General features: G+C 44.0%; 1 protein-coding gene across 2 annotated transcripts in view; it reads left to right on the top strand.

Moving 5' to 3' along the window:
* Positions 1–6,127: 6,127 nt before the first annotated feature.
* The window catches only part of ARFGEF1 (ARF guanine nucleotide exchange factor 1), a 93,050-nt gene continuing 87,852 nt past the window's right edge, over positions 6,128–11,325 (top strand). Inside the window, exon 1 of one of the 2 annotated variants that reach the window (XM_084510220.1) lies at positions 6,128–6,826. In XM_084510220.1, the coding sequence (XP_084366346.1) occupies positions 6,703–6,826 (124 nt within the window). In that variant the 5' untranslated portion in view covers positions 6,128–6,702. The remainder of the gene's footprint in view (positions 6,827–11,325) is intronic. The other variant, XM_084510221.1, reaches the window with a different exon arrangement.

Genomic DNA, 11,325 nt, shown 5'->3' with positions numbered 1-11,325 from the left:
AATCAGAATAGTCCCATTTTGTAACTCCAAACTGGAGATAAAAATTTGCCATAACCATATGGTAGTCCTTGCTTTTACAGGTGTTTGGGAACATAACTAATGAACCAGATTCCGCACCACAAAGTAATCTCAGTGAGCTGTAACAGTAGCAACACCACTTCCCAGGAAAGAAGGCAATCATGTTGTGGGTCCCTCCCTTCAACAGTTTCTCCTTAATATCCAGTAATAGTTCCTTAGCAATTTTATCTGCTGGAGTTGGCTAGGAGAAGCCATAAATCAGTGTTATCGTTGCCACAGATCCTCCATACATCTTCTTTTGCAGTGCAAGGCTCTCAGGAAATTGCCAGAACTTTGTGTTCCTGGAATATTTTCCATTACACAGGGGGTACCACATTGGCTTGAATTTCCCTTTTCATTTGCAGAGCCTCACATACAACAGTAGCCATATACCATAACCACAGAAGTAGGTTGCTGATTTGTCCATAATCAGGTCTGTAAGTTTGAAAAATGACTATAGAAACTTCAAAGGAAACCTATAAAACCGTATTTTAGAACTATTTATTTCCTTCTGTCTTCAAGATCAAGTCATGTTCCTTCTTCATTCACAATATTAGGGAAAAGTATGCTGAGGTGCCATGGAGGCTGGGAAGTGAATTATTTATCTGCTGGCAGGAGCAAAATGCTGAAGAAAGAACTTATTGAAAGGTCCTATAGGTAGGCTAGAAGAAAAAATGTATTCCCAATAGAAAAAGTACTAGCAAAAAGGGCTCACATTCCCACAAAAGCAGTGTTACAAGCTTCCCAGCACATGAATGCAAGCTACAGTCTGGAGCATTTGCTATCTTCCACAGTTTCCAGCCCCAATTCAGAATGTTATTCTATCAACCACATGAGGTGCTTTTTTTCCTTCACTGCTGATGTTTTTCCTGCAGCTGTCACAAGTTGAAAAATGTCATGCTTTACTCCGAGTGTGTATCCTCAGGTAACATTAGTATTGAGAATGTATTACAATACAGCAAATGCCTGCACTTTTTAGCTTTAAGGAATAGGTTTGTCACCTTGCAAGAACCTCCTCAAAGTGATGGGTATTTATTTCATTACTGGTCACTCCGGGGTGTCACATGCTTTTGTACAAATGTTTGGAAGCAACCTAGGAATTACCTATTGATTAACATTCCCTGTGCTAATAAATATTTGCTACTTGCTCTTTCAGTGCTGCAGCTGATATACTGCAGCCTGTTTTAACCTGTTAGAATATTCACCCCATGAACAAACTGTGAACTCTCACCCCGAGCTCCTGGATTTATCTAAAAAAATAAAATAATAATAATCCTACAGATGTCTAAGCATGTTTATAGTGAGTGTCATAATGGATACAGTGGATATTTAGAATTATGCTTCAGTTATCTATTCTATTCTATTCTAATCTAATCTAATCTAATTCAAATTCTATTCTATTTTTACAAAGGTAGCTGGCCTAGGACTCCACAAAGAGAAACAGAGAAATGTCTTCTTTGTATTTCATTATTAGATAACAGAGCACCACAGGGTAAAAATTCAGTACAAGACTCTCAACCAAGGTGGCTGCAGTTGCAGAGCAGTCATAGCTTCTCTCCTGTTCCATGTTCCCATGTGCCAGATCCATCTGGACCCTGATCCATCACGCGCTGATTATCTGCGTCTGGTACATGAAAACAGAACGGGAGCAGAGAACTGTACTGCAGCTAAGGAAGGTGCCAGCAATGAGGCACTGTGATTAAAGGGGCATTTATACACTGGTCCTGTCTGCTGACCCATGCGTCCAATACACAGGGTCTCACGCACAGGAGCAGCGCTGAGCCATCTGTTGTGCGAAAGAGATACTGATGAAATTTTGTATATAAAGCAGTAGTTTTGTATACAATGCTTTAAGTCGGCATAAACCTGTATTGCTGCCAAAAAATGCAAGCCTGCCCTCTTCTTGCTCATTTTCTTGTTCCTGTCCTTGTGTTATCCCCCACCCCCTTGAGCTAACAAGCTTTTGTGAGATTGCCTGATGAAGCAGGGTACAGAATATATCTGGATTAAAAACGCTCTGTTTCTTGTCAGGTTGGTTTCAACCTAATTAAATTCTGAACATAATTCAGCACATAATTCACAATATGACAATGCAAATGCTTGTGCTGACCAAGGAAGCAAGAAACATAGAGGCAGGAGAAGGGAGACCAATTGCTTCTTTTGGTGTCAGTTCTGTCTTATTCTGGTTTAAAGCAATCAGACTCTAGCTATTAGCATGCTGTTTCAAAGCTCGTCAAGATGAATTAAGAACACAGTGCCATAATGAGCAACAGTCCAACCCCCTTACCAGCCCTGACCACATTTACTCGCTCCCTTTCCTATCTAAGGATTACTGAATGTGCAGGTAAGACTGATCAATTCATTGATCCCACTGAAAACTACTTTTTTTTTTTTGTAAGACTGATTTTCAGCTGGAGCATTGAGCTGAACTGACTCATTGCAGAGCTACGCAGAGCTACACGACAAAGGGTGTCAGAACTCATACAGGTGAAAGAGCTCCCTTTGGGAGGCTGTAACATTCATGGATCAGCTTGTTCCAAGCCCGCAACTGCACTTTTAATATCACATTTTACTGTCTGTCTGAAGGGAAGGCTTCAATCCTAGCTTTCCAGCATTTTCAGACAAGCACCACGTACAATCACCTTTGGGATTGCTGTACATAAAAGTATCAGAACCAGGTGCTAGAAGTTCTCTGTGAGCCAGAAAGTTCTCTAGAGTTTTAGAGTCTGGAAATATTTTAAATACATGAAACAATATAAATAGCATTTGGAACACTCCAAGTAACTCGTAAATAAAAAAGCACTAGATGGTAATTCTATTTTTTGGGTGTTTCTCAAATACATTTTCTCTCTTCTGCTATTTTAATTTTAAGCATAAAGGCTCCAACAAAGTTGTGATGCTTTTGTGCATACTTAGCACCATGTCTCTCTTAAGTTTGTCAGAAAACACTTCTCGAGTTTGATAGCACAACTATAGTATTTCATATGTGTTGCCCACAGACTTAACAGTTTGAGAACAAAAGGCAAGTATCACTCTTGTTTAGTATCTTCAGGACTCCACCAGCCAGCAAACAGTGATCTCTGCAGCTGCAATGGTTCCAGTCCTTCGTCAGCCACTGACTGATGCAAATTCCCAGCAAAGCCGAAATCTGCATGCTGAAACCAAAACAGACACTGGAATTACTGCATCTAACAACCATTTTGGAATTATTTGCAAGGCTCCAGTTTATGTAAGACTGTCTTTAATTTACTCAGGAACCCATGTATAACAAAAAATATTCTAAACCTTCACTCTTTCTTTCCCACGAGTTTTCTTGTTCTTCTTTCACCAGAGATAAAAGCTTAGCTTTTTAAAGTAATCAGCAAAACATATGTTCTTTATGGCTTGTAGTCTCTAGCACCAAAAAAATCTGACCTTGTAATGCTTCCTCAAAGTCCATAAAATTCTTTATAATTGCCCAAACATTATTTTAATACCTGGCTTTCCTGGTAAATAAAGCTGGCATAACAAATGACTTCAAATCCAAAGCACTGGGAGCCTGCACATGAGCTGGCAACCATTCACGTCTTGGCCCTAAAAGAGGGCACTGGACTGTCTTTCTATCTCCAGTGCTTATATCATTGTTCCCCTGTGATTTCCATCATTATTGGCTCAGCTCTTGGAAGGAAACTGGATGTCAACCTGCTCAATAGATGATTTACAAGATCTTCCTGGACAATTTCAGAAGCAGTCCTTTGATGACATACTGGCTCTACACTGTTGTGGGGCTTAGGCAGGAGTTGCCTTGTGACTAGCACGGAGATGTAGAATACCAGCTGTGTCAAGCTAAAAATTGAGTGACATGAGCAGCAGCTGTTTGAACCTGAGAACAGAAACTGAAGATTCAAACCACGTTAGAAAGAAAAAAAAAAAAAAAAGAAAAAAAAAAAAAGAAAAAAAAAAGTTTAATCTGTTCAGATTACAGAAGGAACAAAATAGAAAAAGACGCGTAAGTGTCTTTTTGACAGGTCTTTTCTTTAAGTAGTCTGATGTCTCAGCAGCAATTCTATATGCCAGCTAAAGCACTGATGCCCGACTAAAATACACATACAAAATCATCCTGTGTACAACATATGAAAATAGGCATTAATAGGAACAAAGCAGATAACTTCAGTCCTTGGTGCTCTTTAAATACAGATAGCCATTGTCTTCATGATATTATAATTGCAAGTCTATTTCTGCCAAATGGACCGTGAAAATCAATAGCAAACTCCATTTGCTAAATAACATTTGCAAGCTTTGACTTGGCTACGGAAATTTGGACTCAGGTGGTTTGCGTAAAAACTACCAGCAAGAAGTCTGTGAAAATTCTTATTCTTGCCATGTCTTCATGGCTGTCAGCTTTGAAAGACCAAGGTCATTTTGACATCCGAAGTTCTGTATAACAAAATCGAGATTTGACCACCAGGGAAAATGTTTTTCCCTAAATGAAGGATTGGAAATAATTTCAAGTATACTCAGTAACTGTGCTGCTGAAGGTACGGTCTTCTCAGTAAACCAGCCTAACCTGAATACGGTCATCAAATACCCTTGTGTATTCTTTTGCAAGAATCGGTGTGCTTGGTAATGTGACTTTCGATGAGAGGTGTTCTAAAGCGAAAATCAGATCTACCCTCTTAATATTTTCAGTAACGTTTATCAGTCAGGTATAAAATTGTTTTCAGTTTCTAACTGAGAATGACTAGAAAAAGCTCAGGGAGCAGTTTGAGTCATTTCAGAAAATAATAATGATAATGATGATGATGATGATGATGATAACAACAACAACAACAACAATAATAATAATAATAATGTGGTTTGCTTTAATAGTTGGGTCTGGCATTCATCTATAGCTTTAACGGAATTCCCCAGGCCAGGGTATTTCTTAAAAAGTCCAGATATAGATACCTCTATGGCAACAAGTCTTTTTGGTATGAATCATTTTCCATTTGGGAAACTGGTTAAAGCAGTAATAGGAAGCACTAGCTGCCTCTTCATTATGAGACTGGGTTCGCTGTACCTTTACTAATACATCCAAGACTGCTCTGCTGCAGACAAAGAAGCACGTGCTGAGATAAACTATTCAGTCAAGAAGGCAAGGCTGCTTGCGAGGCCTTAGCACGGTGGCATGAAAGCCTGGGCAGGCCCTAGAATTCCCCACCAACCATGAGGAAGGGAGCAGGATTAACCTCCTTGGAGGCTGTTGTCATGCCTGATGAAGCAGGACAGCAGGAGGAGAGGACAAACAGGAGCAGTTGGCTGCGTGCTGGCTCCCAGTTCGGCCAGGTCTGAGATGACCCCTGGCTTCCCCAGCCGTCTGCTTTCTGTTACGGCCTTGTCCTGACCTGCCTGAAAGGCAGATCTGGAAATTACATCCTTTAATTTCCAGGATAATTTTTAATTTGTATTTGTTAAGGTTAAACAACAACAACAAAAAAATCTAAACCAGAACTAGCTATGATTAATGCCAAATTCTACTGCTTTTATTAGCAATGTTACTAGACACTAGAATTCCTATTTTTATTGGAAATAATTCTACTTTTTGCACCTTAGAGCAGAAAACTTGATGTATTATGCTCTCGCTGGTTACCAGTGGGTCAGGGCCGGGCTGTGTTTTCCTCAGACCCCCTCACCCCTTCACAAGGGGTAAACGCTGAGAGCGCACACAAACCGTAACAACACGACAGAAATAAGTTGTGATTTCACACAGTGAGAGCCCACAGACATCCCCGCTTTTGTCAGGGTGCGTTTTATTAAAAAAATAAACAAGTATCCGGCGGTCGTAGCGCAGGTAGGACTGGAAGAGCTCTCCGGAGAGAGCCTCCCCGCCCGCTGCTCCGTGAGGGGCGGCCCCGAGGGCTTCTCGCCGGGGGACGGCGGCGCCCCCCCAGCCTCGCCTCGCTCTCAGGGGCAGGTGGCGCTTGGCGGGGGGAGCCTCCATTCCTCCCTCCCTCCCTCCCTCCCTCCATTCCTCCCTCCTCTCCCCTCCCCGCGCTGCTGGCCCGGAAGGGAAGCCCTGCCCCTCCTTCTCGCCAGCCGGCTCCCAGGTGGCAGCAGCCATCTCCGCGGCTCCGCTCCACCTGTAGCGCGCCCACGGGGCGGGCAGAAGGCGAGCGGCGGCCGCCTCTCGCCTCTCCCCCCACCCCACTCCCTCTCCCCTCCTTCGCTCCTCCATCCTTCCCTTCCCCTCCCTCCCTCCTTCCCCGCCGCCTCAGCCCCGCGGGGGGCCGGGGCAGGGCGGCCGCTTCCTCCCGCTCGGCAGCCGCGGCCCTGACGTCGCTTCCTTCCAACATGGCGAGGGCAGGTCGCTGCCGCCGACACCGCCACCGCCGCGGCTGCTGCTGCTGCTAATGGAGGCGGGCCGGGGGCGGCTCGGGGACTGAGCCTCCGCGCACACCCCGGCGGCGGGGGGCGAAGGAGGAAGAGGAGGAGGAGGAGGAAGGCTTCGCCCTCCCGCAGCCCAGGGGCTCGGCTGCCGACACAGCCTCCCCCCCCCCGCCTTGGGGAGCCCTTCCTCTGCCGGAGCCTTTCCTCGGGGCGGCCGGTGCCCCGCTCTCCCTTCCCTTCCCTTCCCTTCCCCTCCCTTCCCTTCCCTTCCCCTCCTCCTCCTCCTCCTCGATCGCGCCCATGTATGAAGGGAAGAAGACGAAGAACATGTTCCTGACCCGGGCCCTGGAGAAGATCCTGGCCGACAAGGAGGTGAAGAAGGCGCACCACAGCCAGCTGCGCAAAGCCTGCGAGGTGGCCCTAGGTGCGTGCGGGCGGGCGGGCGGCCGGCCGGCCGAGGGGCCTTCCTCACCCTCCCCCCTTTCTTTCCTCCTTCCTCCATTTCGTGGGGAGCCGAGCCGTGACACGGATTTTTGGGGAGCAGGGTGTGTGTGGGGGTGCTTGGATCCGCACTGGGGGAAACTCGGGGCGCCCCTCGGGTGGCAGCGGCCGTGAGGGCGCTGGTGGGCTCTCCTCCTCCTCCTCCTTCCTCCCCTTCTTCCTCCTCCTCCTCCTCCTCCTCCTCCTGCTGGCGCTCGCAGGATGAATAGGCAGAGCCGGAGGCGCCGAGCTGAGCCGAGCCGAGGTGACCTGGAAGCAGACGGCCGGCAGGTGACAGGCAGCGGGGAGGGGACGAGGCGAGGCGGCGACGGGGGAAGGGAGGGAGGGAGGTAGCGACAGTGCCCGGAGGGGGGCCCTGTGGTAACATAGGGACACACACACACAGGACGCCCCCTTCTCCAGGTGCTGCTGTGTCCAAACCATCCGCAGAAGCAGGACAAGTGCCGGAGCCGAGGAGGAGCTGGGCTCTGAGAGCCTGCCCGGCTGGGCTGCGGCCCTCCTGGGCGAGCACCAAGCAGAGGCTTCTGCTGGGGGGGTGCCCGCTTCGTTTAAAGCACACGTACAGGGGTTACGGCCCTCCCGGCCTCCTGTTTGGCTCCTGGGTTTGCAGATAATTATTTTAGGAATTCCTGGTTTTTGTTGTTGTTTTTTTTTTTTTTTTTGTGCAGTAGCAATGTCTGCTCGAATAGATTCGGTCAAAGAGAGAATGCGAAACGCAACTTGGTTGCTTGCAAAATGAAGCCTGCGTAATTTCAGGCTCTCCGTTCTTAACACAATCTATTCATTTATCTTTTTAAAAACATTTTTAATGTTTTTTAAAAAAAAGAACAGGACTTCTGTTGTTTTCTTTCTCTCTTTGTCTGTGAAAGGCCCAGGCAAATGGAGGGGGAGAAATGGTGGCAGCTCAACTATTTATTTATTAATAATTCAAGGAGATTGGAAAGGGTATGTCTTACATCTCTCACTTATCAACAGAATGTATTCATAATAATCTTACAATTTAGACAGATGGGATTAAACCAATAACCCTTTGGTTTTTCCATGGACCTTGTATGACGTATTCAAGTTAGAAACAGAGAAATATCCAGCCAGTATGTCATCCACAGAATTAGTCACCAGTATTAATCTTGAGTTACTGCTGTACTTTATCTCAGTAGGCAGATCTGTCTTAGGTATCGTCCAGATCCCTCTCGAGCACAGCTCCATTGTGTCACGCACGTTGTGCAGCGAGCCCTCCAGATTGTGCAGTCTGCATCTTTTATCTTCTAAAGGGATCTGTGGGTGGAGATCCCCCCCCAAGCACGTATTCCAGTGATCTCTGTGCTACAGCTTCATTGAAATCTTGTGGATCTAATTGCATGATTGGGCCTCAAATAGGAAAATTGTATGGTATGTGGGGTTACAAGAGAGCAAAGCAGGGAGAAAGAAATACAAGATTGTGTGTATTAGCTAATGTGTATATGTGTATTAAAAAAGGCATCATCAGCCTAAGAAAGATAAAAAGTGAAGTTAGTTACCACAGAGCCTTCCTGAAAATCAGTGATGGTAGATTATAGCACAATTAAATACCGTCGTTGATGGCCTGTGAATGTAGTATGGTCTGTTGTCTGGTTTTCTGTATCATGGATACCCAGTTCAGAAGTGGCAATGTATAACTCCTGACTACAGTGCTCGCGTCTAAGCCAGCTATAAAAAGCTTTTCAGATAAAAGTAAATATCCTCCCTATTTCACATGTAGGCCAGCTGAGTGTTAGTGGCTCTGTCTTTTGTAGCGGGGTTGGAAATAGAACGCCCAAATTTTGGTCTCTCCATCCAGCTCTTCATCTCAGATTGCTTCCATCCTGAAAAACACTTGACTGGACACTTTGCCACCTTAAGCAAGGAATAAATGCTTCTTATTCCTGAGAAACTGCTTTCTTACATAGACCAGTGAAAGTAATGATAAACCTTCAATAACATAGTAAGCTAAAGTGAGTTTGGAGTTGACTCTGACAGTCTAAAGTTTTGCTGGATTTTTTTTTTAATGCTTCTTGAATAAAATGTAGCTTTTAAAAATCATGGCAAACACATCCTCAAATCAAAATAATATTTTTCAGTCTGAATATTTAATTGATTAGTCTTCACTGAAATTGTGATGTCGTACTAAACTCTTCTGTTAAGATTTTTTTTCAACTTTACAACTGTAGTGAAACGTTGCTTACTTTTAGTATAACAGATTCTGACTAGCAGCAGTTACTAATACAAAGGTGTATATGTTTGTTTTCCTGGATATTTTGACATCATGACATAGGAAATTAAGCCTATATCTAATGATACAGGATAACGATACAGGATCTATCACATCCTATTTCTAACAATTCACCAGGTTTTGTCAGTTAATGCAGAACAGTCAACTCCAGCTTTCATGGATCCTTTCATACAAGTTTGTCCTTTATGAAAAATGTTTTCTGTGTGTGAGAAACATTTCTTTCTCTGGTCACCTAACAAAATACAGGTAATTAGGAACTTCACATTTTGTACTTGCAGAGCAGCTGCTTTTAAGCTATGTAAGGAATGAGTTTATCTTTACAATTGTCTATTTGCAGAGCATCAGGCAGCGAGCTGCAGGTTTGGAATTAGAATTCCTTTCACAGCCAGTTCCCTGCACTGCTGCTCTGTGTTGGTTTTGAGCCATACTACAGTCGAGGAAACTTTACAGTAAACACACTGCATTGTGCGTAGTCCATAAAAGGTCTTGGGGGGGGGGGAAACAACTCCCTAGTTGAATATAAAGTTTTTAATAGAGTGAACAGAAACGGTTAGTGCTTTGTCAGAGTCCAGGGTGTGGATTTGTCTGCCTGGAAAGGTGGCTTAGAGCAGGACTGAGCTGAGCAAAACATAATTCCCTGTTATAAAGGCTGCTCGATCATGTGCAGACTGGGAACTCAACTCGCTTTAAAACCCCAAACTGCAAAAAATGAAAACGATACAAATAAGGAACTGGTACATCCTTTAAAGGAAGGTGTTCTTATTTTTTCTGAGAAAAGGTGAAGTTAGAAGTAGAGCTCTGATTGCAGAAGGGGGAAGATTTATCTTTACTTGCACAGGTTGCTGGATGGCCTGGGACTATCACCGGCATCATTTTCCCTGTTGCTCTTTTTTTTTTTTTTTTTTTTTTTTAACCCTTCTTAGTGTCATTTTCTCATGTCCTATGCATACATAGATACTCATGCTCTAGTAGCCAAGCAAGCTGGGTTAGTAGTCAATACTGAAGTGCATGGACCTGATGCCAATGCTGAGTGCACTGCAAGTTTAGGAAGTTTTTTCATCAACAGTCAAAGACGCCTTTTTGACGACAATTACAGTCTTCTGGATTTAATTTTACTGGAGAAGTGTTGAATGAGCAAAATTTCTGTTCATAGTTTGGGTAATGTCTCTCTCTTCTTGATGGACTGCATTTCATCTTTTATCAAAATCAGTTGTCCTTTTTAGAAGCAAACCCTGAGTTTTTAGAGCTCTTCTCTATGGAGATCGGCATGGGATTGTACCATTGTCTGTTGTCTGCGTGCACGATAGGCGTTTACTTTCACAATGTACAAGTCACCATTGTCCACGCAAAGTTTATTCGCTGGCTGTAATTGTTCTTCTGAAACACATTTCAGGGTAAGCAAGGAGGATAAATGGAGATTTTTTTGCTCATATAAAAAGAGACATTAAAAAAAATCCTTAATGTTATGACTGCCCTTCCCTCTTGCATGCTGTGCTTGGGCTTTAACCAGCAGGGTTTGCGTGGTTCACATCTCGTGCACTCTGCAGGGGTTTCAGGCCTGGTAACAGTAAGGTTTAGGTGGCCCCATAAACTGCTTTTCAGGTTGCCTTCTGCATTTGAGGTGTAAAGTGCTGCTGATGTCAAATTTATGGGGCTAATTTATGAGAAGCAGTGTACAGTGGGAAGTGTCGTTGTTGGAAACGTAATCAGCTGTTGGCTGAGCAGAATGGCAGTGCTGACAAGCCTTAAGCTCCCTTGGGAAAGGGAATGGTTGGCAGGGTGTGCTCACAAACGTTTTTGTAGAAAACAAGGTAGATCGTATTTGGGTTGGGAAAATGGCAAATGAGTAGCAAATAATTGCTTTTTGTCTTAGAAGGAAAAAAAAATGGGTACTTTTTTTTTTCAGGTGGAACTCTGACTTTACATGTAAAATACACCCTCGATTAAAGATCTTGGTATTTTGAAAGTTTTAATGCTGTTTTTCACTATCTTTTAAAAATCTAACTGTGAGAGACTTTAACACATCTTTGTATCACAGGGCAGCTTTTAAATATATCTGTTCTGCTGCTTATTTTAGAGCAGTGATTGAAATGTTGAAGCCTAAAAAGAAATGTTGTTGTCATGTGACTGCTGTGCATTTATTTCTTATAATGAAATGTGTTTCCCGTTTGGTG

The sequence above is a fragment of the Aythya ferina genome (assembly GCF_964211825.1).
Source record: "Aythya ferina genome assembly, chromosome: 2".
Classification (NCBI taxonomy): domain Eukaryota; kingdom Metazoa; phylum Chordata; class Aves; order Anseriformes; family Anatidae; genus Aythya; species Aythya ferina.
This window is presented reverse-complemented; position numbering and strand designations above follow the sequence as displayed.